Genomic DNA, 27869 nt, shown 5'->3' with positions numbered 1-27869 from the left:
ACTACAGTAACTCCACTTTTATTAAACTATCTTTTCCCAGACTATCAGTACACGCCCTCACTATTCCGCCATCTTGGCTCTGCCCCCTTATACATCTTCTTGACATTCTTGAATGTGCAAAGTAAAAGACACAGAATTGCAATAATCAACTTTTCAATATATGAAAAGAGCTAAACTGATTCACTGAAAGGCGACAGAAGATCTAGCTACTGAAAAAGCAATGAAATATATCCCATTAAAATTTTGTAGATCTGAAAAAAACATGAAGAAAAATGCGTATATAGGGGCTGGTGTTGCAGCACCATGGGTCAAGCATCCCATATGGGCAGTGGTTCATGTCTCGGATGCTCCACTTCCAATCCATCTCCTTGATCATGGCCTCTCTCTTTCTCTCTCTGTAACTATGACTTTCAAATAAACACAAGTATATTTTAAAATATATAATATATATATGTATATGTCTATATATGTATGGCAATTATTTTGTTCTTATAAATGAAAATTGATCTGAGTACGGCAGTTGGTTAATTTTTTAAATCAAAAATTTAGCATATGGAGAATACCTCTCTCAGGCTCTCTCTCCATTTCCAATAAATAAAAAAGTAATAACTTAAAAATAAACAACAACTTATCAGCTAATTTAGGACATTTCAATTTATACTCAGTTTTGATTACATCCAATTTTGTCTGTTGCTACACACCTATCATATTAGCAAAGTGACACACATTAGTAGAGCCTAATGTGTGTGATTAGTAGAGCCTAAAGTCACCTAATGGTGACAAACAGAAAGGTGTAGTGTATAGATTCAATGCGATACCAATCAAAATACCAAAGACATGCTTCTCAGATCTGGAAAAAAGGATGCTGAAATTCATATGGAGACACAGGAGACCTCGAATAGCTAAAGCAATCTTGTAGAACAAAAACAAAGCTGGAGGCATCACAATACCAGATTTCAGGACATACTACAGGGCAGTTGTTATCAAAACAGCAAGGTACTGGTACAGAAACAAATGGATAGACCAATGGAACAGAATAGAAACACCAGAAAGCAACCCAAACATCTACAGCCAACTTATATTTGATCAAGGATCTAAAACCAATCCCTGGAGTAAGGACAGTCTCTTCAATAAATGGTGCTGGGAAAATTGGATCTCCACATGCAGAAGCATGAAGCAAGACCCCTACCTTTCACTGTACACAAAAATCCACTCAACATGGATTAAAAGCTTAAATCTATGACCCGACACCATTAATATATTAGAGAACATTGGAGAAAACTTGGAAGAATAGGTACCAGCAAAGGCTTATTGGAAAAGACCCTGGAAGCACAGGCAGTCAAAGCCAAAATTATTAACATTTGGGATTGCATCAAATTGAGAAGTTTCTGTACTGCAAAAGAAACAGTCAGGAAAGTGAAGAGGCTACCGACAGAATGGGAAAAATATTTGCAAACTATGCAACAGATAAAGGGTTAATAGCCAGAATCTACAAAGAGATCAAAAAACTCCACAACAACAAAACAAACAACCCACTTAAGAGATGGGCCAAGGACCTCAATAGACATTTTTCAAAAGAGGAAATCCAAATGGCCAACAGGCACAACTAGCCATCAGGGAAATGCAGATCAAAACCACAATGAGGTTTCACCTTACCCCAGTTAGAATGGCTCACATTCAGAAATCTACCAACAACAGATGCTGGCGAGGATGTGGGGAAAAAGGGACACTAACCCACTGTTGGTGGGAATGCAAACTGGTTAAGTCACTATGGAAGTCAGTCTGGAGATTCCTCAGAAACCTGAATATAACCCTACCATTCAACCCAGCCATCCCACTCCTTGGAATATACCCAGAGGAAATTAAATTGGCAAACAAAAAAATGGAGTGCACCTTAATGTTTATTGCAGCTCAGTTCACAATAGCTAAGACCTGGAACCAACCTAAATGCCCATAAACGGTAGACTGGATAAAGAAATTATGGGACACGTACTTTATAGAATACTATACAGTAGTCAAAAACAATGAAACCCGGTCATTTGCAACAAGATGGAGGAATCTGGAAAACATCATGCTGAGTGAACTAAGCCAGTCCCAAAGGGACAAATATCATATGTTCTCCCTGATCGCTGACAACTAACCAAGCATCAAAAAGGAAACCTGTTGAAGTAAAATGGATACTATGAGAAACAGTGACCTAATCAGCCCTTGTCCTGATTGTTGATGTACAATGTAATACTTTATCCCTTTTAGTATTTTTTGTTCTAGTTAATACAATTGGTTGAACTCTGTAATTAACACACAATTATGCTTAGGTGTTTAAATTTAACTGAAAAGTGATCCCTGTTAAATATAAGAGTGGGAATAAGAGAGGGAAGAGATGTGCAATTCGGGACATGCTCAAGCTGACTTACCTCAAACAGTAGAGTTAGAAATGTGTCAGGGGATTCCAATACAATCCCATCAAGGTGGCATGTATCAATGCCATCTCACTAGTCCAAGTGATCAATTTGTGTTCACAGTTGATCACACTGATAGGTCTAAGAGTCAAAGGGATCGCATAAACAAGACTAGTGTCTGCTAATACTAACTGATAGAATCAAAAAAGGGAGAGAATGATCCAACATGGGAAGCAGGATACACAGCAGACTCATAGAATGGCAGGTGTCCTAAATAGCACTCTGGCCTCAGAATCAGCCCTTAAGGCATGCGGATCTGGCTGAAGAGCCTATGAGAGTATTTTAGGCATGGAAAGCCAAGACACTTTGGCCAAAAAAAAAATACCTAAATGAAAAATCTCTGCGAATGAGTTCCCAGTGGAAAGAACAGGTCATCAAAGAAGGAGGTACCTTTCTCTGAAGGGAGGAGAGAACTTCCACTTTGACTATGACCTTGTCTAATAAGATCGAAGTCAGCAAACTCAAAAGGCTTCCATAGCCTTGGCAACTCATGATTAGAGCCTATGGAGATTACTGACGCCATATACAAGAATGTCAAATTGTTAAGTCAACAACAGGAGTCACTGTGTACTTACTCCTCATGTGGGATTTCTGTCCTTAATGTGTTGTCCAATGTGAATTAATGCTATAAGTATTACTGAAATGGTATTTTACACTTTATGTTCTGTGTGGGTGCAAACTGATGAAATCTTTACTTAATATATAGTAAATCGATCTTCTGTGTTTAAAGATAATTGAAAATGAATCTTGATGCGAATGGAATGGAAGAGGAAGCAGGATATGGGAGGGGTGCAAGTGGGAGGGAAGTTATTGGTGGGGGGAAAGCCATTGTAATCAGTAAACTGTACTTTGGAAATTTATATTTACTAAATAAAAGTTAAAAAATTATATGAGTTTAAAAAAACTTATCTACCAAAGAAATTTTCAGCAAGTAACTGCCATACTGGTGTCTGGATTCCAGTCCAGGCTCTGCTTCTGGATCTAGCTTCCTGATCATCCTCAGGGTGGGAAATAGCAAGTGACGACTGCAGTGCCTGGGTCCCTGCAACCCATGTGGGAAATCCAGATTGAGTTCCTGGTTCCTGGTTTTAGCCTAGCCCAGTGTCCTGGAAGCTGTAGGAGTTTGAAGAGTGAACCAGTGGATGGAAGATCTCATTCTCTCTCTCTCTTTCTCCTTCAAATAAAAATAAATAAATCAACAATTTTTTAAAATCCTGGAAAAACTAATCAAATATTTACATTTAAAAATAAGCCTCTGAAAATAAGGAAATGAGACTAAATTAATGAAATTAAAAGATTTTTTTTAATTTTACTGGATTTTAAATTTTATTGTCTTTTTTTTACTTTTTTTAACTTTTATTTAATGAATATAAATTTCCAAAGTACAGCTTATGGATTACAATGGCTTCCCCCCCATAATGTCCCTCCCACCCGCAACCCTCCCCTTTCCCACTCCCTCTCCCCTTCCATTCACATGAGGATTCATTTTCAATTCTCTTTATATACAGAAGATCAGTTTAGCATAATATTTATTTATTTTTGGATTGCATACAGATTCTCATGCAATTGTTCAAAAGTTATGATACATCCATATAATAAAAGCAGTTACACACATTAAAAAAAGAAAGTGTAGTCTTTTTAGATGTTGCACCATGCAGTCTGTAGTCCAAATCAATTAATGTATTGTGTTAACCTTCCTCCTCCTCCCTTCCCACCTAGAATTCTGAGAGAAGCACACAAGAAAAGTTTATAAAATCTCTGAGTGGCTAAATGACTCCTTCATTGATCCCATGAATGGGACACGGATGAGCAGCATAAACAGGTGCCCTTGCACCTCCATGCAGCTGGAAATAAGTCTGGTTTTTCATTCAGCTCCTCTGGTCTCCTCCACTGGGAGGCAGTTAAACTTCTCTGATGCTAAGCCTGCTCAGAATTCCACTGGATCAAGAGGGAAGTGTGACTTGACCTGAAAAATACTGGCTACAGGCTTTATTCTACTTCCCTCTGTGATTATTTCATCCCTGTGGAGACAGCGGTCGTGAAAGTGTTATCTTCATAGGGGAAGCTGAGTGCAAGGAAGACACATCGGCGTTGCAGCAAGGACATGCATCTGTCTCAGTTTCATCTCAATGAGTCTAGAGGTGTCCGAGTCCGGGTCAGTGTCCTGTGTGTGACCCTTCGTGGCCCAACATGGGAAATGACAGAGGCTTTGCACAGGTGAGCCCAGACGGAAGCTGACCTCCCCACAGCCAGTATGCAGCAGTTTCTGGAGAGAGCTGCAGTCCCCAGCTCAGTCTCCTACGCTCCGCTCACTTGCACATCCTCATTTGAGCTGGGAACCTCTTTTGGAGGCCTCTTTGTGGGGGCCTCACCTGAGGCGCTTCTCTGTCACCTCTGCGGAGGCTTGCACTTTGGGGAGTGTCTTGACATAACCCTCTTCCCTCTGACTCAGTGCATTTCCATTCCTAGCCCTTGCCTGTATCCCCTTGCCCCTTCTCCTACTTTATGCCATGGCAGGAACTTTTTGTAGCTAGATGATTTCCCCGACTTGCATTGCCCGTCAGCTGACTCTTGTCCAATTTACTTCAGAGGGAAAATGGAACATTGGGGAACAGGCACCCCTTTCCTTTTTGGCCTCTTACACTACTGAGTAAGAGGGAAAGGCTGTCAGTGTGGCTTGTCCAAATTGATCAATCCAACACCAAGCAAGATCCAATAGCTAGTCTAGAGAAAGCAAGAGTGAATGGACATGAAAATGAAAAGACAATGTAGATAATTTTTTTTGGTTCTAGGGTATGGGGGATTTTCTTTTTGCTTAGATAAAAGTAATATCTTTATATTGTCCATGATATTCATTGCCCATGGATATGCACCTTTTTTGAGGAGAAGAGCCCTCTGGTAATCCAAGCAGCATATAAACATTTAGCTAGCATATCCTTGTAAATGAAACTTTTTAGGACTGCAGATCACTGGTGGAATACAAAAATCCACTATTAAAATCATCCTTCTGGGTTATGGTTCTATATTCCCCTCCGTGTGCATAAGGAAGTTCTATTTGAAGAACAAAGCCAGGGCTCTTCTCCTCTGGGAATTAAGGGATGTTTCAAAGCTATACGGCCTTCTGTGAAAGCGGGTTCACGAAAGTGTCCTAGTCCAGCCCCTGTGGGCATTTACATGTTTCTGAAAGAGGAAACTACCATATAAAATTCTCAGTTCTGCCTTTGATATCAGAAAAGAAGAAGCCTTGCAAAGAGCTCAGTATAAAAGGGTATTTCAAAAAGTTCACGGAAAAATGGAACTGAAAATGAGGTGCATTTTTGTGCAAAACCTTTTAGAAACCAACTTATAGTTTTATCATATATACATTTTTTCATGAACCTTTTGAAGACCTGTCATACAGAAAACTTTAGTGAATGCTTGTGGAGGGAGCACAGCAGGGACTTCCACATTCACCTGGAGAGCGGTTGCAGATGTGCAGTCGGAGTTAAGACGGCATTCAAAGCACTGATGTTGGCCTTGCTAGAACCCCTGGGAGCCTCAAAAATGTTGCAACCAGGAAGCATTTATATAGGACATAGTCCTTTTTTCTTCCTCCAGGCACTGAGACACAAGGATGAGAATGTCATTCCTCTGGACATCTGGAGGTCTCTCGGAGGAATGATGCATCCGAGGAGTGGCCGTTCCCACTCCCACTTCCCTCTCAGTCTGAAGTAAATAAAGGAAGACAGCACGGCAATGAAGGCCATCAGCACACACAGGATCACACTCATATCTTCCAACCACATAGTATCCAGCTGGATAAGAAAAGAAGAAAATCAGGCTAGAAATGAGTTAGGTTTCACATCACAACATGAAAACAGGGAGGTGTCACCCTAGTGAGAATTTAATATGTATCACTAACTATCTTACAAGGATTTAGGAAGAATTAAACATGTATATTCACCTCAGTAACTGAGACATTGGAACAAACAATAAATTTCCTGTATTCATGCAGGTCTCTGGGACTTTTGGGGGTAAAATGACAATGATCTGTGGAGCTTATGGGGTGAAAAACAAATAATATCACTGAGACCCTTAGAGCCAGTGTTTGCACAAATGTAGTGGTGCTCTTCTGAAATGCCCTAAGTTAGGGAGAGATAAATGACATATTTACAAATCCAACAAAATTTGGCAAAGTTATGCTCTGACAAGTCCTGTGTGAAGAAGAGGTTCACAGAAACTGAGTTGTTAACTGAGAGCTTCCTCCAGGAGCACTGTACAGCATTATACAGTCTCCACATATGGTTGGAACTGGAAAGTATCACTTTCATTGACTCTACAGTCTGCTCATATTAACCTTTGAGTTTCTCTAGTGAATTTTTCATTTCACTTGCTGTATCTTTGAGTTCAGTTTCTCTTTTAGGTTTTCTACTTTTTTGAAAAACAAGAAACTCTGAACAGCTAAAGCAATCTTAACAGAAGCAAAGCTGAAGACATCACAATGCCAGATTTCAAAACATATTATAGGGAAATTATAAACCAAACATCCTGGTACTAGCATAAAACTAGATATATGAACCAATGAAACAGATTAGAACCCAAGTGATTAATCCACGCATCTACAACCAACTAATCTTTGACAAATGAGCTAAAATCACTCCCTGTAGAAAGGACAGTTTATTCAACAAATGATGTTGGAAAAATTGGATCTCTGCATGCCGAAGTCTGAAACAAGACCTCTGCTTTACACCATATACAAAAATCAACTCACAATTGCAAATGATCTAAACCGAAGACCTAAACCACTGAATTATTAGAGGAAAACATATGGGAAACATTGCAAGACCATTGTCTAGGCAAAGACTTCCTGGATAAGACCCCAGAAGCACAGGCAATAAAAGTAAAAATAGACAAATGGGATTACATCAAGCTAAGAAGCTGCCACACAGCAAAGGAAACACTCAACAAAGTGAAGAAGCAACGAACAGAATGTGGGAAAATATTTGTAAACTATACATCTGATCAAGGATTAATCTCCAGAATATACAAGGAGCTCAAGAGACTCAACAACAACAAAACAAACAAGCCATTTAAGAAATGGGCTAAGATTTAAACAGGCATTTTTTAAAGGATGAAATACAAATGGTCAATATACACATGAAAACATGCTCAGGATCACAAGCCATCGAGGAAATACAAATAAAAACCACAATGAGGTTTCACCTCACTCCACTTAGAATGGCTATCATCCAAAAATAAAAAGGTAACAAATGCGGTGAAGACATGGAGAAAAGAAATCACCCTAATATTCTATTGGTGGAAATGTAAACTAGTACAACTATTGTGAAAAAGTATTGAGATAGCTCAGAAATAGGAAAATAGATCTACCATATGACCTAGCTACCCTCCTCCTGGATTTATCCAAATGAAATAAGCATATGAAGAGTTGTTTGTACCCTGATGTTTATAGCAGCTTAATTCACGATAGCTAAGATATGAAATGTACACAAACTAATTACTGGATAAAGAAATGTGACCCCCCCCCACACACACATTATGGAATACCACTCAGCCATAAAAAAGAACGAAATCCTGTCTTTCACAATAAAAATGGTTGCAATCAGAGACCATTATGCTTAGTGAAATAAGCCAGTCTCAAAATGACAAATATCGCATATTTTATGGTAACCAATATTTAGACTACAAAGAAGTGAAGAATATGAGTGAAAGTGACGTCTTGATATTTGATCATCGTTTATAACCATTGTCTACACTCCTGAGCAACAGTGGTCTTTGTATTTACTGCTTTTTGAATTTATTTAGTGGAGGATTAAGCTTGTGATTATAAAGTAAATTGAAAGTATGTCATCACAAGAATTAAAAGAAAAACAAGAAAAGAAGGAAGTGAAAGGGAAGTATCATTATGTTTTTAAAACTGTGTATTTAAAATACATGGAATCTGTTCCCTTTATGTAAATAAATGTTTAAAAATTACTTTAACAACACCAAAAAGTCCACAAAGCACATAAGAATTTCATATATATTATATAAATAATTGTTATATCATTTTACTCTTTTCTTCTAGTACTGATGGATGATGTGATGTTTTTTGTACTACTACTCTTTTTTATTTAAAAAATTTTTTTTGACAGGCAGAGTTAGACAGTGAAAGAGAGAAACAGAGAGAAAGGTCTTCCTTTTTCCGTTGGTTCACCCCCTAATGGCTGCTGTGGCCAGCGTGCTGTGGCTGGTGCACCGCGCTGATCCAAAGCCAGGAGCCAGGTGCTTCTCCTGGTCTCTCATGTGGGTGCAGGGCCCAAGCACTTGGACCATCCTCCACTGCACTCCCGGGCCATAGCAGAGGGCTGGACTGGAAGAGGAGCGACTGGGACAGAATCCAGCACCCCAACCGGGACTAGAACCTGGGGTGCCAGTGCCGCAGGTGGAGGATTAGTCTATTGAGCTGTGGCGCTGACCACTTCTACTCTTAATCTGCAAGGTTCAAGTACAGACTTTCTTAGAAAAAAATACAAAGGGCACTCCAACTTGGTTTAGTTTAAAGACCTTTGTGTCTTCATTTCACAGGAGAAAATTAATAAACAAAATATTCTGAAGTGTCCTGATCTGTTCTATAAGTTATGCATTGTGATTTTGGCTATAGTTCCAATTTACAATAATAAAGAATTATTATATTTTTCTAATCATTGCCTTTTATATACAATTTCCATGGGGACTTCAAAGATGGGTCAGACTTCAAATATATTGTGTTCAATTATCCCAAAATTAGGGGGGCGGAGCCAAGATGGCGGAATAGTGAGGGCGCGCACCGATAGTCTGGGAAAATTTAGTTTAATAAAAGGGGAGTTATGGTAGCCTCAGAAAAAAGAACCAGAAAAATATTGCAGAGGAAACTCTTCTGGATCCAGTAGTCGTGAATCGGAGGACCTACTGGGAGAACAAGGTCGCCCACCGCGCGAAAGCCGAGCCGTGGGACCGAGCCGCGGGACTGAGCCGCGGAAGCCGAGCCGCGGGACCGAGCTGCGCAAGCTGCAGGGTCTGCGCGCAAGTGCTCGAAGGGGAGTGTGCCACACAGACAACAGCGGAGAGACTTGGGACGTCCAGGGCTCCGAGTCCACACATCAGCGCTGGAAGGGGAGTGGACCTGCGTGGAGAGCGTGGGAGCCCACAGTTCGGGACACCAGCGGCAGACTCAACACACCAGCGCTGGAACGCGAGGTGAGCCGAACCTCAATAACCCGAGACACCGGCAGGCAAGCGGAGAGAGGAGACTAGAGGGAACGACTCCCCGGGGGGGGGGGGGGACTTCACCAAGCTAACTGAAAGAGAGAGAGAGGGAAAAAAAAAGGTGACTGGTACAGACACGGGTTTCTCTCTCTCCGCTCACCTCTGAAGGGCGAGCAAGACAAAGAGCAGGCGACATCTTGGACATACGTCATAAGCAGAGCGACCTCAGGTCTGCACCGGCCCTGAGCCTAGCAGAAAAACCTGACTCTGGGCGGGGCGAATTAACAGGAGATTAGGACCTAGTAAATTTGTGGTGCTACTGAACTGAGACTGTGAAAAAAGAGACGGTGGGGGAGAGAACTCACGGAATTCACGTGAGCACTCTCCAGAGACGCTACAATTCCGTAACTTTGGCAACCCAGTGGGAGACTGAAGGAGACTTTGAGCCCACTCTGAGGGCCGAACAGATTCCCTGTGTGGTCCTTGGGAAAGAGCTTCCGATCTCTGGCTCCTGTGGGTATATCATTTGCCTGCTAACTACCTCCAACTTCGTTCAGCTGTGCAGAATAACTTCCCTTTTGAATCAAAAAAAAAAAGAGAGAGAGAGAGAGAGGTTTACCACGCCTAACCTGGGAGTGTCACCTTTGGCACACCAAACAGAGCTCTCAGGCCACACCCATCTCAAGCCCTAAGGCTCCATCAAAAACAGATAGTCCACTTAATCTAGAGTCATAGTATAACAAGAAAAAGCACCACAGTGAAGAAACCAAATATCTCCAATATGACAAATAACAAACGTAAAAACCAAGGTAATAAAAACAAGGAAGTCACCATGAAGCCCTCAAATGAAAAAGACACCCCAATTCAAGATTATGAGGATGATGACATAGAAGAAATGCAAGAAGCAGATCTCAAAAAATTGATAAGAACATTAAGAAGTTCTCAAAAACAAATTCTTGAACTACAGAAATCCTTAATGGACAAGATAGAAAATCTCTCTCGTGAAAATGAAATATTAAGGAGGAATCAAAATGAAACGAAACAACTAGTACAACAGGAAACTGGGATAGTGACTGAAGTGAAGAATTCAATAGATCAAATGAAAAACACAATAGAGAGCCTTACAAACAGAATGGGAGAAGCAGAAGAGAGAATATCGGACTTAGAAGACAGAGAACAGGAAAGGATACAGTCAGACCAAAGAAAAGACGAGGAAATTAGAAACCTAAAACATATTGTTGGGAATCTTCAGGATACTATTAAAAAACCCAACATTCGGGTTCTAGGAGTTCCTGAAGGCATGGAGAGGGAGAAAGGATTAGAAGGCCTTTTTAGTGAGATATTAGCAGAAAATTTCCCAGGTTTGGAGAAGGACAGAGAAATCCTAGTACAGGAAGCTCACAGAACCCCTAATAAACACGACCAAAAGAGATCCTCACCACGACACGTTGTAATTAAACTCTCCACATTGAAACATAAAGAAAAGATCCTAAAATGTGCAAGAGAGAAACGTCAGATTACTCTCAGAGGATCTCCAATCAGACTCACAGCTGACTTCTCATCAGAAACTCTACAAGCTAGGAGGGAATGGCGAGATATAGCCCAGGTACTAAGAGAGAAAAACTGCCAGCCCAGAATATTATATCCTGCAAAGCTATCATTTGTGAATGAAGGTGAAATAAAGACTTTTCATAACAAACAGAAATTGAAAGAATTTGTTGCCACTCGTCCAGCCCTGCAAAAGATGCTTAAAGATGTGTTACACACAGAAACAAAGAAACACGGTCATCAATATGAAAGAAGGTAAAGGAAGGAAACCAAGGAAGGAAACCTCACAGCAAAAGATCACAGGGAATTCAAAGCATATATTAGAACTTATCTTTGGCAAATGGCAGGACAAAGTTACCACTTACCATTAGTCACATTGAACGTGAATGGCCTGAACTGTCCAGTTAAAAGACACCGTTTGGCTGATTGGGTTAATGAACAAAACCCATCTATTTGCTGCTTACAAGAAACACATCTTTCCAACAAAGATCCATACAGACTGAAAGTGAAAGGCTGGAAAAAGATATACCAAGCCAACAGAAATGAAAAAAGAGCAGGCGTAGCCATCTTAATATCAGACACCATAAACTTTACCACAAAAACCGTTAAGAGAGACAAAGAGGGACACTACATAATGATTAAGGGATCAATTCAACAGGAAGATATAACAATTATCAATGTATATGCACCTAACTACAGGGCACCGGTTTATCTAAAAGATTTGTTAACGGACTTAAAGGGAGACTTAGACCCCAATACAGTAGTACTGGGGGACTTCAATACTCCACTCTCAGAAATAGACAGATCAATAGGACAGAAGATCAACAAGGATACAGTAGATTTAAACGACACTATAGCCCAAATGGATCTAACAGATATATACAGAACTTTCAATCCTACAGCTAAAGATTTTACATTCTTCTCAGCAGTACATGGAACCTTCTCTAGGATTGACCACATACTAGGCCATAAAGCAAGTCTCAGCAAATTCAAAAGAATTAGAATCATACCATGCAGCTTCTCAGACCATAAAGGAATGAAGTTGGAAATGAACAACTCAGGAATCCCTAGAGCATATGCAAACACATGGAGATTGAACAACATGCTCCTGAATGAACAATGGGTCATAGAAGAAATCAAAAGAGAAATCAAAAACTTTCTGGAAGTAAATGAGGATAACAGCACAACATACCAAAACTTATGGGACGCAGCAAAAGCAGTGTTAAGAGGAAAGTTTATATCAATAGGTGCCTACATCAAGAAATTGGAAAGGCACCAAATAGATGAGCTTTCTATTCACCTCAAGGATCTAGAAAACCTACAGCAAACCAGACCCAAATCTAGTAGGAGAAGAGAAATAATTAAAATCAGAGAAGAAATCAACAGGATTGAATCAAGAAAAACATTCCAAAAAATCAGCCAAACGAGGAGCTGGTTTTTTGAAAAAATAAACAAAATTGACACCCCATTGGCCCAACTAACTAAAAAAAGAAGAGAAAAGACCCAAATCAATAAAATCAGAGATGAAAAAGGAAATGTAACAACAGACACCACAGAAATAAAAAGAATCATCAGAAATTACTACAAGGACTTGTATGCCAGCAAACAGGGAAACCTATCAGAAATGGATAGATTCCTGGACACATGCAACCTACCTAAATTGAACCAGGAAGACATAGAAAACCTAAACAGACCCATAACTGAGACAGAAATTGAAACAGTAATAAAGGCCCTCCCAACAAAGAAAAGCCCAGGACCAGATGGATTCACTGCTGAATTCTACCAGACATTTAAAGAAGAACTAACTCCAATTCTTCTCAAACTATTCAGGACAATCGAAGAAGAGGGAATCCTCCCAAATTCTTTCTATGAAGCCAGCATCACCTTAATTCCTAAGCCGGAAAAAGATGCAGCACTGAAAGAGAATTACAGACCAATATCCCTGATGAACATAGATGCAAAAATCCTCAATAAAATTCTCGCCAATAGAATGCAACAACACATCAGAAAGATCATCCACCCAGACCAAGTGGGATTTATCCCTGGTATGCAGGGATGGTTTAATGTGCGCAAGACAATCAATGTGATACACCACATTAACAGACTGCAAAAGAAAAACCATATGATTATCTCAATAGATGCAGAGAAAGCATTTGATAAAATACAACACCCGTTCATGATGAAAACTCTAAGCAAACTGGGTTTGGAAGGAACATTCCTCAATACAATCAAAGCAATCTATGAAAAACCCACAGCCAACATCCTATTGAATGGGGAAAAGTTGGAAGCATTTCCACTGAGATCTGGGACCAGACAGGGATGTCCACTCTCACCACTGCTATTCAATATAGTTCTGGAGGTTCTAGCCAGAGCTATTAGGCAAGAAAAAGAAATTAAAGGGATACAAATTGGGAAGGAAGAACTCAAACTATCCCTCTTTGCAGATGACATGATTCTTTATTTAGGGGACCCAAAGAACTCTACTAAGAGACTATTGGAACTCATAGAAGAGTTTGGCAAAGTAGCAGGGTATAAAATCAATGCACAAAAATCAACAGCCTTTGTATACACAGACAATGCCATGGCTGAGGAAGAACTTCTAAGATCAATCCCATTCACAATAGCTACAAAAACAATCAAATACCTTGGAATAAACTTAACCAAGGACGTTAAAGATCTCTACGATGAAAATTACAAAACCTTAAAGAAAGAAATAGAAAAGGATACCAAGAAATGGAAAAATCTTCCATGCTCATGGATTGGAAGAATCAATATCATCAAAATGTCCATTCTCCCAAAAGCAATTTATAAATTCAATGCAATACCAATCAAGATACCGAAGACCTTCTTCTCAGATCTGGAAAAATTGGTGCTGAAATTTATATGGAGGCACAAGAGACCTTGAACAGCTAAAGCAATCTTGTACAACAAAAACAAAGCCGGAGGCATCACAATACCAGATTTCAGGACATACTACAGGGCAGTTGTAATCAAAACAGCATGGTACTGGTACAGAAACAGATGGATAGACCAATGGAACAGAATAGAAACACCAGAAATCAACCCAAACATCTACAGCCAACTTATATTTGATCAAGGATCTAAAACTAATTCCTGGAGCAAGGACAGTCTATTCAATAAATGGTGCTAGGAAAATTGGATTTCCACGTGCAGAATCATGAAGCAAGACCCCTACCTTACACCTTACACAAAAATCCACTCAACATGGATTAAAGACCTAAATCTATGACCTGACACCATCAAGTTACTAGAGAACATTGGAGAAACCCTTCAAGATATTGGCACAGGCAAAGAGTTTCTGGAAAAGACCCGGGAGGCACAGGCAGTCAAAGCCAAAATTAACTATTGGGATTGCATCAAATTGAGAAGTTTCTGTACTGCAAAAGAAACAGTCAGGAGAGTGAAGAGACAACCGACAGAATGGGAAAAAATATTTGCAAACTATGCAACAGATAAAGGGTTAATAACCAGAATCTACAAAGAGATCAAGAAACTCCACAAAAACAAAACCAACAACCCAATTAAGAGATGGGCCAAGGACCTCAATAGACATTTTTCAAAAGAGGAAATCCAAATGGCCAACAGGCACATGAAAAAATGTTCAAGGTCATTAGCAATCAGGGAAATGCAAATCAAAACCACAATGAGGTTCCACCTCACCCCGGTTAGAATGGCTCACATTCAGAAATCTACCAAGAACAGATGCTGGCGAGGATGTGGGGAAAAAGGGACACTAACCCACTGTTGGTGGGAATGCAAACTGGTCAAGCCACTATGGAAGTCAGTCTGGAGATTCCTCAGAAACCTGAAGATAACCCTACCATTCGACCCAGCCATCCCACTCCTTGGAATTTACCCAAAGGAATTTAAATTGGCAAACAAAAAAGCGGTCTGCAGCCTAATGTTTATTGCAGCTCAATTCACAATAGCTAAGACCTGGAACCAACCTAAATGCCCAGCAACGGTAGACTGGATAAAGAAATTATGGGATATGTACTCTTTAGAATACTATACCGCAGTAAGAAACAACGAAATCCAGTCATTTGCAACAAAATGGAGGAATCTGGAACACATCATGCTGAGTGAAATAAGCCAGTCCCAAAGGGACAAATACCATATGTTCTCCCTGATCGGTGACAACTGACTGAACACCAAAAAGGAAACCTGTTGAAGTGGAATGGACACTATGGGAAATGGTGACTTGATCAGCATAGCCCTGACTGTTAATGAACAACTTAATACATTATCCCTCTTAGTAGTTTTTTTGTCTGTTCTACTTAATATGACTGGTTTAATTCTGTAATTAATACACAGTTATTCTTAAGTGTTGAAATTTAACTGAAATGTGATCCATGTTAAACATAAGAGTAGGAATAAGAGAGGGAAGAGATATATAATTTGGGACATGCTCAAGCTGACTTGCCCCAAATGGTAGAGTTAGAAACATACCAGGGGATTCCAATTTAATCCCATCAAGGTGGCATGTACCAATGCCATCTCACTATTCCAAGTGATCAATTTCAGTTCACAATTGATCATAATGAAAGGACTAAGAGTCAAAGGGAGCACATAAACAAGTCTAGTACCTGCTAACACTAACCGATAGAATAAATAAAGGGGAGAGTGATCCAACATGGGAAGTGAGATACTCAGCAGACTCATAGAATGGCAGATGTCCTAAATAGCACTCTGGCCTCAGAATCAGCCCTAAAGGCATTCAGATCTGGCTGAAAAGCCCATGAGAGTATTTCAGGCATGGAAAGCCAAGACACTCTGGCAAAAGATCTCTGTGAGTGAGATCCCAGTGGAGAGAACAGGTCTTCAAAGAAGGAGGTACCTTTCTCTGAAGGGAGGAGAGAACCTCCACTTTGACTATGACCTTGTCTAAACAAGATAAGAATCGGAGAACTCAGAGGGCTTCCATAGCCTTGGAAACTCATGACTGGAGCATAGGGAGATTACTGATGCCATAGACAGGAGTGTCAATTGGTAAAGTCAACAATAGGAGTCACTGTGCACTTACTCCTCATGTAGGATCTCTGTCCTTAATGTGCTGTGCATTGAGATTTAATGCTATAACGAGTACTCAAACAATATATTTCACTTTGTGTTTCTATGGGGGTGCGAACTGTTGAAATCTTTACTTAATGCATACTAAACTGATCCTCTGTAAAAAAAAAAAAAGAAAAAAAAAAAAAGAAAAAAAAAAAAAGAAACTATCAACTCCCAACTTGACTCTCACTGGGATTAAACATGAGAATAGGTCTGATCTGATTTCATCATCATTTTAAAAAAATCATCTATTATTTTTCACTTTATGTTTCTGTGTGGGAGCAAACTGTTGAAATCCTTACTTAATGTATACTAAGCTGATCTTCTGTATATTAAGATAATCGAAAATGAATCTTGATGTGAATGGAAGGGGAGAGGGAGTGGGAAAGGGGAGGGTTGTGGGTGGGAGGGACGGTATGGGGGGGAAGCCATTGTAATCCATAATTCGTACTTTGGAAATTTATATTCATTAAATAAAAGTTAAAAAAATAAAAAAAAATTATCCCAAAATTTTCACAATTACCAACTCCATCTCAAAGATAGTGTTCATATACACACTGAAATTGAATGAAATTTATATGTACATATGAATTATTTTGAGAAGAGAATCAACTTTGTTTGTTTTGCATCAGCCTCTGAATAAAATATGTCACCCCTCAAATTAAAAATATCCTGAATTATTTCCTCCTCTAGGCTTCAAGTGTAGGGAGATCAGCATACTACATTAGGTGATGTGGCTGGATTTTAGGGGGGCAAATAAAGTAATTATGGAATATCCGAATTTTGTAGTTAAGCCCATAAAATTCAGGAGGTTGTGGCGGAGGTGATGCCATCCATGCTGTATGACAAAGTCACAGCTGGAGGAGGGAGAACTCTGCAAAGCCCCTAACTGAAGGGAAGCCATCGTCTCTGTTGTTTTTATTAGGTTTAATAATGATGTAGTCTTTGGGTCTGGGTATGGGAATCTTGTTACCAATGTAAGTGAAATTGTTGCTTCTTACAAAAGAAAAATGAGTTACAGGAGGTGACTGGAGAAATAAGAAGGGAATGTCCTAAAATTTGTCTAGAACAAAATGTTATTAGGAACATGAGTAATGAGGAGTTCTGTGAGAAAATAGAACAGAAAGAGCATGCAGGTGCTTGTTCCCACAGACCCCCGCTTGCCTTACACAGGAGTGTATGATGAGAATGGTAGGTACGTAGTTAATATTACAGCAAGTGGATTGATGTACAACCACTGCCATTCTTACAAAGGTTAGGACGTTACGCCCCTGCTTGGAAATGTAGAACAAAGGAACAAGGAACTCTTACATTAGGCAATGGAATAGGTTTTATAAAAAACACAGCTGTTGGGGTGTGATTTACCTTTAGAAAAATAGGATATAATCATTAGAACTTTCTCCATACAGTTTAAACCTTATAAAATAAATAGATTAACCTATAAAACCTTAGACTTTTTGTCTAGCACCTTTAGATAGTTAAGCAAGTTTCTTATAGCTGACGCATCTACTATGAATAGAGAAAAGATTAATGGGAAGGTTACAATGAGGCCATGAAAGGAAAATGCAACAAAAGAAGACTAACAGAGAAAGATTATGCATAGACTATCACTTGTGATGTGTTCTTTATCAGAGAGAAAAAAGGCTTAGGAGGAAGAAAGCTTAATGAAAAATATGTGTCAAAAGAGTATAAAAGAAACCTATGAGATGTAACGGCAGAATGATGCCTTCCTTTGCTGCCTAAGCCATTTCTCCTCTTCTCCTTTCTTTGCTGACGCATCCCCTCCTTCCGGACCCCTTGGACCTGCCGAGGCTGGACCGCGGCAAGGTTGGAATCCAATTCCTATGACATGCAGCCCAGGTGTCAATTGTTTCTGTATTTCAGACAACTATTATTCCTCTTTGGCTAATTGGAGACTGGGCACTGGGGAAAGGAGGTATTTTCAGAAAGTTCTCATCCTCTAACCCCACATACCTCTTTCTTTTAGATGCAACCAGCTAATAATTGGGATGGTTACAGTCATTGAAGCAATGACTATAATTATTCCCACAAACCAAGGAGAAAAGTATTTCCAGAAGTCACCCGAGGAAAAAGAAATGCCATAATCATCAGCTGTTGGTGTGGAGACACTTTGGGTCCTGGAAAAGTGTACCAAAAAATGATAACGATAGTTTGATGCCAGTCCCTCATTCATTTGGAATAGATCTAGGCTTAGGTCTGAAGTATCAGGGAAGTGTTAGTAACAGGGACATGAAGCAGAGCTCTTTCTAGGATGGGACAAGTTCAAGGTTTGGAGGAAAGCAGTGTTTTCTCTCTGTCCATCTCCCATCAATCAATGGGCCTCATTGGAGAGCAGGAGACAAAGTTATGTGCTGGTCATGGTCCTCTAAATGCACCTGGGAAAGGCTGAGGGAAGGATAGTTCTAGACAACTCTGAACTGCCCAAGAGATCATTTGAGCATTAGATTCAAAAATCTTGTGAATTAAAGGATCTTTAAACAACATATTTTAAAATTCTTACTTAGCGTGTTTCATTGTAGCTTCTTTTGCTATCTAGTCACTCCATGAAAACCTGCTATGATGTGGAACCTACTACCAGAGGTGGTGGCCATTCCTCTGCTGGAGATTGGAGGCACAGGTGAACTTGGTGATTTAATTATGGGATGCAGGCGCTCATGTGCCTTAAGTTCAGTCTGGAAACCTTTACTTGCTGGTTGATGGAGGTTGGATACTTAACATTGGTTGATTAATTTCTGCATATGGAATATTGGGTAGAAATTAATATTTAACTCAAAGTATATTATGGAAGATAAATCCATTAGTAAGCATAAAAATATTTAATATTGGGTTTGTCAACACTAAAAATTTAATAAAATTAGCCTTTAATGGTGATGTGACAATTCTAGTTATAAAATTCACTCTGCATCCATTCTAAATGATTGACAAACACTTTGTAGATAAAGATAAATAGAATATTAAAAGATTATATTAATTCAGTAAGGAGCATTTGAAAAACTGAGAAAATCTCCTGGCAAAGCTTTCTGATTATAAATCTCCAAACAGCTGTTTGAGAAATGGTAACGGTTGTTACATATGTGGCCTTAGAGTGCTTAGTAAAGTAAAAGATCCACAGAAGTAGATTTGTAGTAAAAAAAGAAAGTGCATTAAAAGATATAATGAGGCAGGGAAATTGTAAAAAAAGAAATCTCAACAACTTGGATAGTGTTAATAAGTAAACAGAAAGGGAGAAAGAGAAAGAGAGAGAGAGAGAGAGAGAGAGAGAGCACGTTGGAGACACAGAGATCTTCCATTGGCATAGTTCTCCCCAAATGCTCACAACAGCCAGGGCTGGGTCAAACCAAAACCAGAAGCTGAGATCTCAGTCTGGGTTTCTCATGTGGGTTACTGGGTCCTAACCACAAGAACCACCACCTGCTGTCTCTCAGGCTGCACATCAGCAGGAAGCTGAAGTCAGGAAAGAGCAGGACTTGCTCCTGAGCACTCCAACAGGGGATGCAGGCATCCCAAGTATCATTATTTTATTTTAATTTTTGAAAGGCAGAGTGGACAGTGAGAGAAGAGAGACAAAGGTCTTCCTTTTCCGTTGGTTCACCCTCCAATGGCCGCTGCGGCCAGCGCACTGCGCTGATCTGAAGCCAGGAGCCAGGTGTTTCTCCTGGTCTCCCATGGGGTGCAGGGCCCAAGCACTTGGGCCATCCTCCACTGCACTCCCGGGCCACAGCAGAGAGCTGGACTGGAAGAGGGGCAACCGGGACAGAATCCGGCACCCTGACCGGGACTAGAACCTGGTGTGCCGGCGCCACTAGGCGGAGAATTAGCCTACTGAGCTGCGGCGCCGGCCTAAGTGTGTTAAATTTTAAAAAGCCTTTCCAGTTTGCTTGGAAATCTGTCACCACAGAATAAGAGGGTTGGGCCTTGACTGAGGTACAAGGAGGCCCAGCTTTCAGACAAACAGCATTGCCAGCAGCCCCAGCGATAAGGGAAGGATATGTAGGACCCAGGGATGGGTAGAGGGCTCACGTCTAACATATGTGCAAAGAGCTTAGAACTTCCTGAGCAGACAGGCTTCAGAAGTAAGGGTCCTGCAGCTTCAGCTTGTACTTCTCACTTCGTATCTCCAACCCTTTTAACCTACTGACTTTGCACTCTGACTTGGAGCTTAACACTCGGCACCATGGTGAAGACCACCAACACAGCTAGACTGGCAATCAGAATCATTTTCCAAGTAGAGTTCCATGGAAATAGTTTATCTGAGAGTCACAAATCACATCACTTGGAATGACAATGCATCCAAAGCATATTTACATTCATGACCCCATCACTCTGGAATACCACACCAAGGTCAGTGTGGGACGTGCATGATTGGATGGGTGAAATTAGGGTAGGGGGTAGTGTGGGGTTGGTGTAATTTGGTGTGAGACTGGCATAAAGAAGAACCTTTATTCCTTCCCATTTATTCTGGCTCAAGTTTTTCCTGACAAAAGGGAAGAGAGGGAGCAAGCTTTCCTAGGTCTCAGAACAGGTTTCCAGGGGACTATAATAAAGTCAGTCTGAATGTAAGCCTTTAGTCCTTTTTCTAAATTATCAGTACTACTACAGTCCTTAATTCTCCAACACGCTTGTTGTGTTTGGCATTAATCTTCCCAAATACATTCAGGGAGATAGAAGTTTACATGACCTTTCCTCCCTGATATGAACAAGTATCTGCTTTAATCTACTGGTTTGTGCATGATGGGCATGGATATCTGTCATTTTGCCTGGGAATCTCTACCCTGTAACATTATAAAGCAATCAATTGGGGCCGGCTCCATGGCACACTAGGTTAATCCTCCACCTGCGGTGCCGGCATCCCATATGGGCGCCAGGTTCTAGTCCTGGTTGCTCCTCTTCCAGTCCAGCTCTCTGCTGTGGCCTGGGATAGCAGTGGAGGATGGCCCAAGTGCTTGGGCCCTGCACCTGCATGGGAGACCAGGAGAAGCACCTGGCTCCTGGCTTCAGATCGGCGTAGCTCTGGCTATTGTGGCCATCTGGGGACTGAACCAACGAAGGGAAGGCCTTTTTCCTGTCTCTCTCTCTCACTGTCTGTAACTCTACCTGTCAAATAAATAAATAAAAAATCTTTAAAAAATTAGAAACAATCTAATCTCATCAGGAGCATTCCATTTTGTCCCATACTGCTGACCAAGGAAATGAACCTAAGAAGCCACTGTAGAGTCAGTCAAGAGTCTCATCAGCCCATTTATTTATTTTTTTAACTTTTATTTAATGAATATAAATTTCAAAAGTACAGCTTATGGATTACAATGGCTTCCCTCCCATAACGTCCCTCCCACCCGCAACCCTCCCCTTTCCCACTCCCACTCCCCTTCCTTTCACATCATGATTCATTTTATATTCTCTTTATATACAGAAGATCAGTTTAGCATACATTAAGTAAAGATTTCAACAGTTTGCTCCCACACAGAAACATAAAGTGAAAAATACTGTTTCAGTACTAGTTATAGCATTAAATCTCAATGTACAGCACACTAAGGCCAAAGATCCTACATGAGGAGTAAGTGCACAGTGACTCCTGTTGTTGACTTAACAAATTGACACTCTTGTTTATGGCATCAGTAATCACCCTAGGCTCTTGTCATGAGCTGCCAAGGCTATGGAAGCCCCCTGAGTTCACTGACTCTGATCATATTTAGACAAGGCCATGGTCAAAGTGGAAGTTCTCTCCTCCCTTCAGAGAAAGGTACCTCCTTCTTTGATGACCCGTTCTTTCCACTGGGATCTCACTTTTGGAGATCTTTCATTTAGGTTTTTTTTTTTTTTTTTTTTTTTTTTTTTTCCCCCAGAGTGTCTTGGCTTTCCATGCCTGAAATAGTCTCATGGGCATTTCAGCTGGATCCGCATGCCTTAAGGGCTGATTCTGAGTCCACAGTGCTCATCAGCCCATTTAAAATATGCCTGGTGTAGGTCGGCACCGTGGTTCACTAGGCTAATCCTCAGCCTGAGGCACTGGCACTCTGGGGTTCTAGTCCTGGTCGGGGCGCCGGATTCTGTCCCGGTTGCTCCTCTTCCAATCCAGCTCTCTGCTGTGGCCCGGGAGTGCAGTGGAGGATGGCCCAAGTGCTTGGGCCCTGCACCCCGTGGGAGCCAGGAGCACCTGGCTCCTGGCTTCAGATTGGCACAGCGCGCCAGCAGCAGCAGCCATTTGGGGGGTGAACCAACAGAAGGAAGACTTTTCTCTCTGTCTCTCTCACTGTCTAACTCTGCCTGTCAAAAAAAAAACAAAAGAAAGAAAGAAAGAAAGAAAGAAAGAAAGAAAGAAAGAAAGAAAGAAAAAGAAAATATGCCTGGTGTAGTCTAAACCTGGAGTGGGTTGGTGTTTTCAGTGCATGGAATTAATAGGACTAAGAGCCCCCTGGCTTTAGAACCAGTCCTATATCCATATATGCTCCTTCACTCCACAACTCAATGAGCTCAAAAAGACCACTGCCCAACTCATAAATCAGGCAAGAAAAATTCCATGCGAGATTAAATTTGATCATTAGAGTTTCATTATCATGATTTTTTGATCCTAGACATGTATTCTGACAATCAGTGAATGGAACATAAGATCTGTCTGAGATGTCTCTGTTTCCCAGGAATTGTAACCCACTGCCCTGAGTTTGTGTTAATTAAAATTCTTTAAAAACATGCTTTAAAAATGCACATTCACATTAATTTCATGGACAAGCAGAAACACTGATTGATGCATGTATATTTTCCTGAAGTTTGCAAGACATCCATGTGGTTTTATCACAATCATTTAAGAAATCAATTATGTACTTTCAATTTTTAGAGTTGGGGGTGTGTAAGAGACAATAAACATCATAAATACGTTATACAAGAGGTACAAATAAAATAGTGCCATGTAAAAAAGAAAAATTAAAGAGTTTGAAGTGATAGAGACTCTTGGGTGGAGACCTGGGAGTCCTAGGGGCAAGCTGGTTTGTCCAGGTAGACCTTAGTTAGAAGGTGAGAGCTGACGATAAGGAAGCTCATGGAGTTTAAGGCATTCTAGGAATTAAAACCAACCACACTGAAGACCTTGAGGCAGGAGCCTGGCTAGCATGCTGGGGAACAGCACAGAAGGCTGTGTACAAAGGAACGCATTACAATATGGAGTCAGAGAAACAACATCATGAGGTGTTTGACTCCATCAATGGGGAACAATTGTGGGGTCTTGAACAGAAGGTGATGCTTTGTGCTTTGTTTGTACAATGAGTCCTACACTCTGCACATTGAGAATATATCATGGTGAACAATACTAAAAGAAGGGAACTTTTAGGAGGATATTGCCAACATTCAGACCATGAGGGATGATGTCTCAGACTGGGATGGCAGTAGAAAGGTGGTGAGAAGTTGGCGAGACTCTGCATGTGTCTTTAAGGGAGAGCTAGTATTGGTATTTTAACAGAAAGGGGAGTAGAAAACAGAGAAAAGAATGATTTTAAGGATTTTGTTTTGAGAAGCTGAAAATACAAAGTATATTCAATTTGAAGGGAATCGAGATTTGTTTGTGATGTGTTGGTTTGGGATATTTATTAGACTTCTATGTTGAGATGTTGGGATTTCAGATAAGAACACTTGGGGAGAGTTCTGGGCAGGAGGTATAATCTGAGGATCCACCACCATAGGGATGGCACTAAAGACACGGGGCAGAATGAAGTCACAGAAGAGAAACTACTCAAGAACACTGCACTGGACTCCAATATAAAGAAGGCAGAGAACAAAAAACTAAATGTAGCAAAGAAAACAAGCAAGATGATGAATAAAGTCAAGAGAAAGTATTGTCTTGGAATAGAAGTGAAGAAAGTATACTCATTTTTCTGATTAGTTTATAAATCATGTGGTGGTGGCCATCATTAGAAGCACAGGCACACAAGTCTCACCTGATAGAATCAGGCTCGCCCTTTACTCTTGACCAGTCACAGGGTTTCTAAGGCAGCAAGTGACATTCCTGTGGGAGCTGTCAGTCAGGAGGAGGGTCATCTTCATGTTGAACAACTTGTCTCTACCCTGTGAGTAGGATTTGGATGCAGGTGGAATGATCTCTCTGCTGTCTCTCCATTCCATCTGAGGCTCTGGGAACCATCCTTCTGAATTACACTCCACTGTAACATCTTTGATATTGGGAGGATATACAAGAAACTGTATTTCTAAGCTTGCTGCTGGTTGGAAAGAAAGAGGAAGAGCAGTATTTTAGGTGAAGGGATGGGAAACCAAACAGAGAAATAAAAGCCATCCTCTACATGGACCAGGACATGCCTATTTGTTTAATTGATTCATTCATTCACTTAAAAATATTTATTGGTTATTTACTAAGTCTAGGAGATAGGTTATGTCTTTGGATTAAAATAATGAACCCAAAACACCCTCAGATCTCATGAAATGTATGGTTTCATGGTTTTTTTTTTTTATCTTTCATTTAATGAATATAAATTTCCAAAGTACGACTCATGGGTTACAATGGCTTCCCCCCCATACCGTCCCTCCCACCCACAACCCTCCCCTTTCCCACTCCCTCTCCCCTTCCATTCACATCAAGATTCATTTTCGATTATCTTAATATACAGAAGATCAGCTTAGTATACCTTAAGTAAGTATTTCAACAGTTTGCTCCCACACAGAAACATAAAGTGAAAAATAATAGATGATTTTTTTTTAAATGATGATGAAATCAGATCAGACCTATTGTCATGTTTAATCCCAGTGAGAGTCAAGTTGGGAATTGATAATTTCTTTCTTTCTTTTTTTTTTTTTTACAGAAGATCAGTTTAGTGTACATTAAGTAAAGATTTCAGTCGTTTGCACCCCCATAGAAACACAAAGTGAAATATACTGTGTGAGTACTCGTTATAGCATTAAGCCTCAGTGTACAGCACGTTAAGGACAGAGATCCTACATGAGGAGTAAGTGCACAGTGACTCCTGTTGTTGACTTTACCAATTGACACTCCTGTTTATGGCATCAGTAATCTCCCTATGCACCAGTTACGAGTTTCCAAGGCTATGGAAGCCCCTTGAGTTCTCCGACTCTTATCTTGTTTAGACACGGTCATAGTCAAAGTGGAGGTTCTCTCCTCCCTTCAGAGAAAGGCACCTCCCTCTTTGAAGACCTGTTCTTTCCACTGGGATCTCACTCACAGAGATCTTTTTGCCAGAGTGTCTTGGCTTTCCATGCCTGAAATACTCTCATGGGCTTTTCAGCCAGATCCGAGTGCCTTTAGGGCTGATTCTGAGGCCAGAGTGCTGTTTAGGACATCCGCCATTCTATGAGTCTGCTGAGTATCTCACTTCCCATGTTGGATCACTCTCCCCTTTATTTATTCTATCGGTTGGTGTTAGCAGATACTAGACTTGTTTATGTGCTCCCTTTGACTCTTAGTCCTTTCATTATGATCAATTGTGAACTGAAATTGATCACTTGGAGTAGTGAGATGGCATTGGCACATGCCACCTTGATGGGATTGAATTGGAATCCCCTGGTATGTTTCCAACTCTACCAATTGGGGCAAGTCAGCCCGAGCATGTCCCAAATTATACATCTCTTCCCTCTCTTATTCCCACTCTTATGTTTAACAGGGATCACATTTCAGTTAATTTTCAACACTTAAGAATAACTGTGTGATAATTACAGAATTAAACCAGTCATATTAAGTAGAACAGACAAAAAAAAAATACTATGAGGGATAATGTATTAAGTTGTCCATTAGCAGTCAGGGCTATGCTGATCAAGTCACCATTTCTCATAGTGTCCATTTCACTTCAGGAGGTTTCCTTTTTGGTGTTGAGTCAGTTGTCACTGATCAGGGAGAACATATGGTATTTGTCCCTTTGGGACTGGCTTACTTCACTCAGCATGATGTGTTCCAGATTCCTCCATTTTGTTGCAAATGACTGGATTTCGTTGTTTCTTACTGCGGTATAGTACTCTAAAGAATACATATCCCATAATTTCTTTATCCAGTCTACCGTTGATGGGCATTTAGGTTGGTTCCAGGTCTTGGCTATTGTGAATTGTGCTGCAATAAACATTAGGGTGCAGACCGCTTTTTTGTTTGCCAATTTAAATTCCTTTGGGTAAATTCCAAGGAGTGGGATGGCTGGGTCGAATGGTAGGGTTATATTCAGGTTTCTGAGGAATCTCCAGACTGATTTCCATAGTGGCTTGACCAGTTTGCATTCCCACCAACAGTGGGTTAGTGTCCCTTTTTCCCCACATCCTCGCCAGCATCTGTTGTTGGTAGATTTCTGTATGTGAGCCATTCTAACCGGGGTGAGGTGAAACCTCATTGTGGTTTTGATTTGCCTTTCCCTGATTGCTAGTGACCTTGAACATTTTTTCATGTGCCTGTTGGCCATTTGGATTTCCTCTTTTGACAAATGTCTATTGAAGTCCTTGGCCCATCTCTTAAGTGGGTTGTTGGTTTTGTTTTTGTGGAGTTTCTTGATCTCTTTGTAGATTCTGGTTATTAACCCTTTATCTGTTGCATAGTTTGCAAATATTTTTTCCCATTCTGTCGGTTGTCTCTTCACTCTCCTGACTGTTTCTTTTGCAGTACAGAAACTTCTCAATTTGATGCAATCCCAATAGTTGATTTTGGCTTTGACTGTCTGTGCCTCCCGGGTCTTTTCCAGAAATTCTTTGCCTGTGCCAATATCTTGAAGGGTTTCTCCAATGTTCTCTAATAACTTAATGGTGTCAGGACGAAGATTTAGGTCTTTAATCCACGTTGAGTGGATTTTTGTGTAAGGTGTAAGGTAGGGGTCTTGCTTCATGATTCTGCACGTGGAAATCCAGTTTTCCCAGCACCATTTATTGAATAGACTGTCCTTGCTCCAGGAATTAGTTTTAGATCCTTGATCAAATATAAGTTGGCTGTAGATGTTTGGGTTGATTTCTGGTGTTTCAATTCTGTTCCATTGGTCTATCCATCTGTTTCTGTACCAGTACCATGCTGTTTTGATTACAACTGCCCTGTAGTATGTCCTGAAGTCTGGTATTGTGATGCCTCCGGCTTTGTTTTTGTTGTACAAGATTGCTTTAGCTATTCGAGGTCTCTTGTGCCTCCATATGAATTTCAGCATCATTTTTTCTAGATCTGCGAAGAATGTCTTTGGTATCTTGATTGGGATTGCATTGAATCTATAAATTGCTTTTGGGAGAATGGACATTTTGATGATGTTGATTCTTCCAATCCATGAGCATGGAAGATTTTTCCATTTTTTGGTATCCTCTTCTATTTCTTTCTTTAAGGTTTTGTAATTTTCATCGTAGAGATCTTTAACGTCCTTGGTTAAGTTTATTCCAAGGTATTTGATTGTTTTTGTAGCTATTGTGAATGGGATTGACCTTAGCAGCTCTTTCTCAGTCATGGCATTGCTTGTGTATACAAAGGCTGTTGATTTTTGTGCATTGATTTTATACCCTGCTACTTTGCCAAACTCCTCTATGAGTTCCAATAGTCTCTTAGTAGAGTTCTTTGGATCCTCTAAGTACAGAATCATA

The 27869-nt window shown here is 40.4% G+C and overlaps 1 protein-coding gene across 1 annotated transcript in view; it reads right to left on the bottom strand.

The window, feature by feature from the left end:
• The window catches only part of LOC100354698 (selection and upkeep of intraepithelial T-cells protein 1-like), a 106705-nt gene extending 81886 nt beyond the window's left edge, over positions 1-24819 (bottom strand). The window contains 5 exon segments of the mRNA XM_070076794.1: positions 6153-6253; positions 17752-17813; positions 18279-18416; positions 24251-24529; positions 24813-24819. Of these exon segments, the coding sequence (XP_069932895.1) occupies positions 6153-6253; positions 17752-17813; positions 18279-18416; positions 24251-24529; positions 24813-24819 (587 nt within the window).
• Positions 24820-27869: the final 3050 nt, after the last annotated feature.

Source organism: Oryctolagus cuniculus, chromosome 7 (assembly GCF_964237555.1).
Source record: "Oryctolagus cuniculus chromosome 7, mOryCun1.1, whole genome shotgun sequence".
In the NCBI taxonomy this organism is placed as follows: domain Eukaryota; kingdom Metazoa; phylum Chordata; class Mammalia; order Lagomorpha; family Leporidae; genus Oryctolagus; species Oryctolagus cuniculus.
The sequence above is the reverse complement of the archived record's forward strand: the minus strand, read 5'-3'. Positions and strand labels throughout refer to the sequence as shown.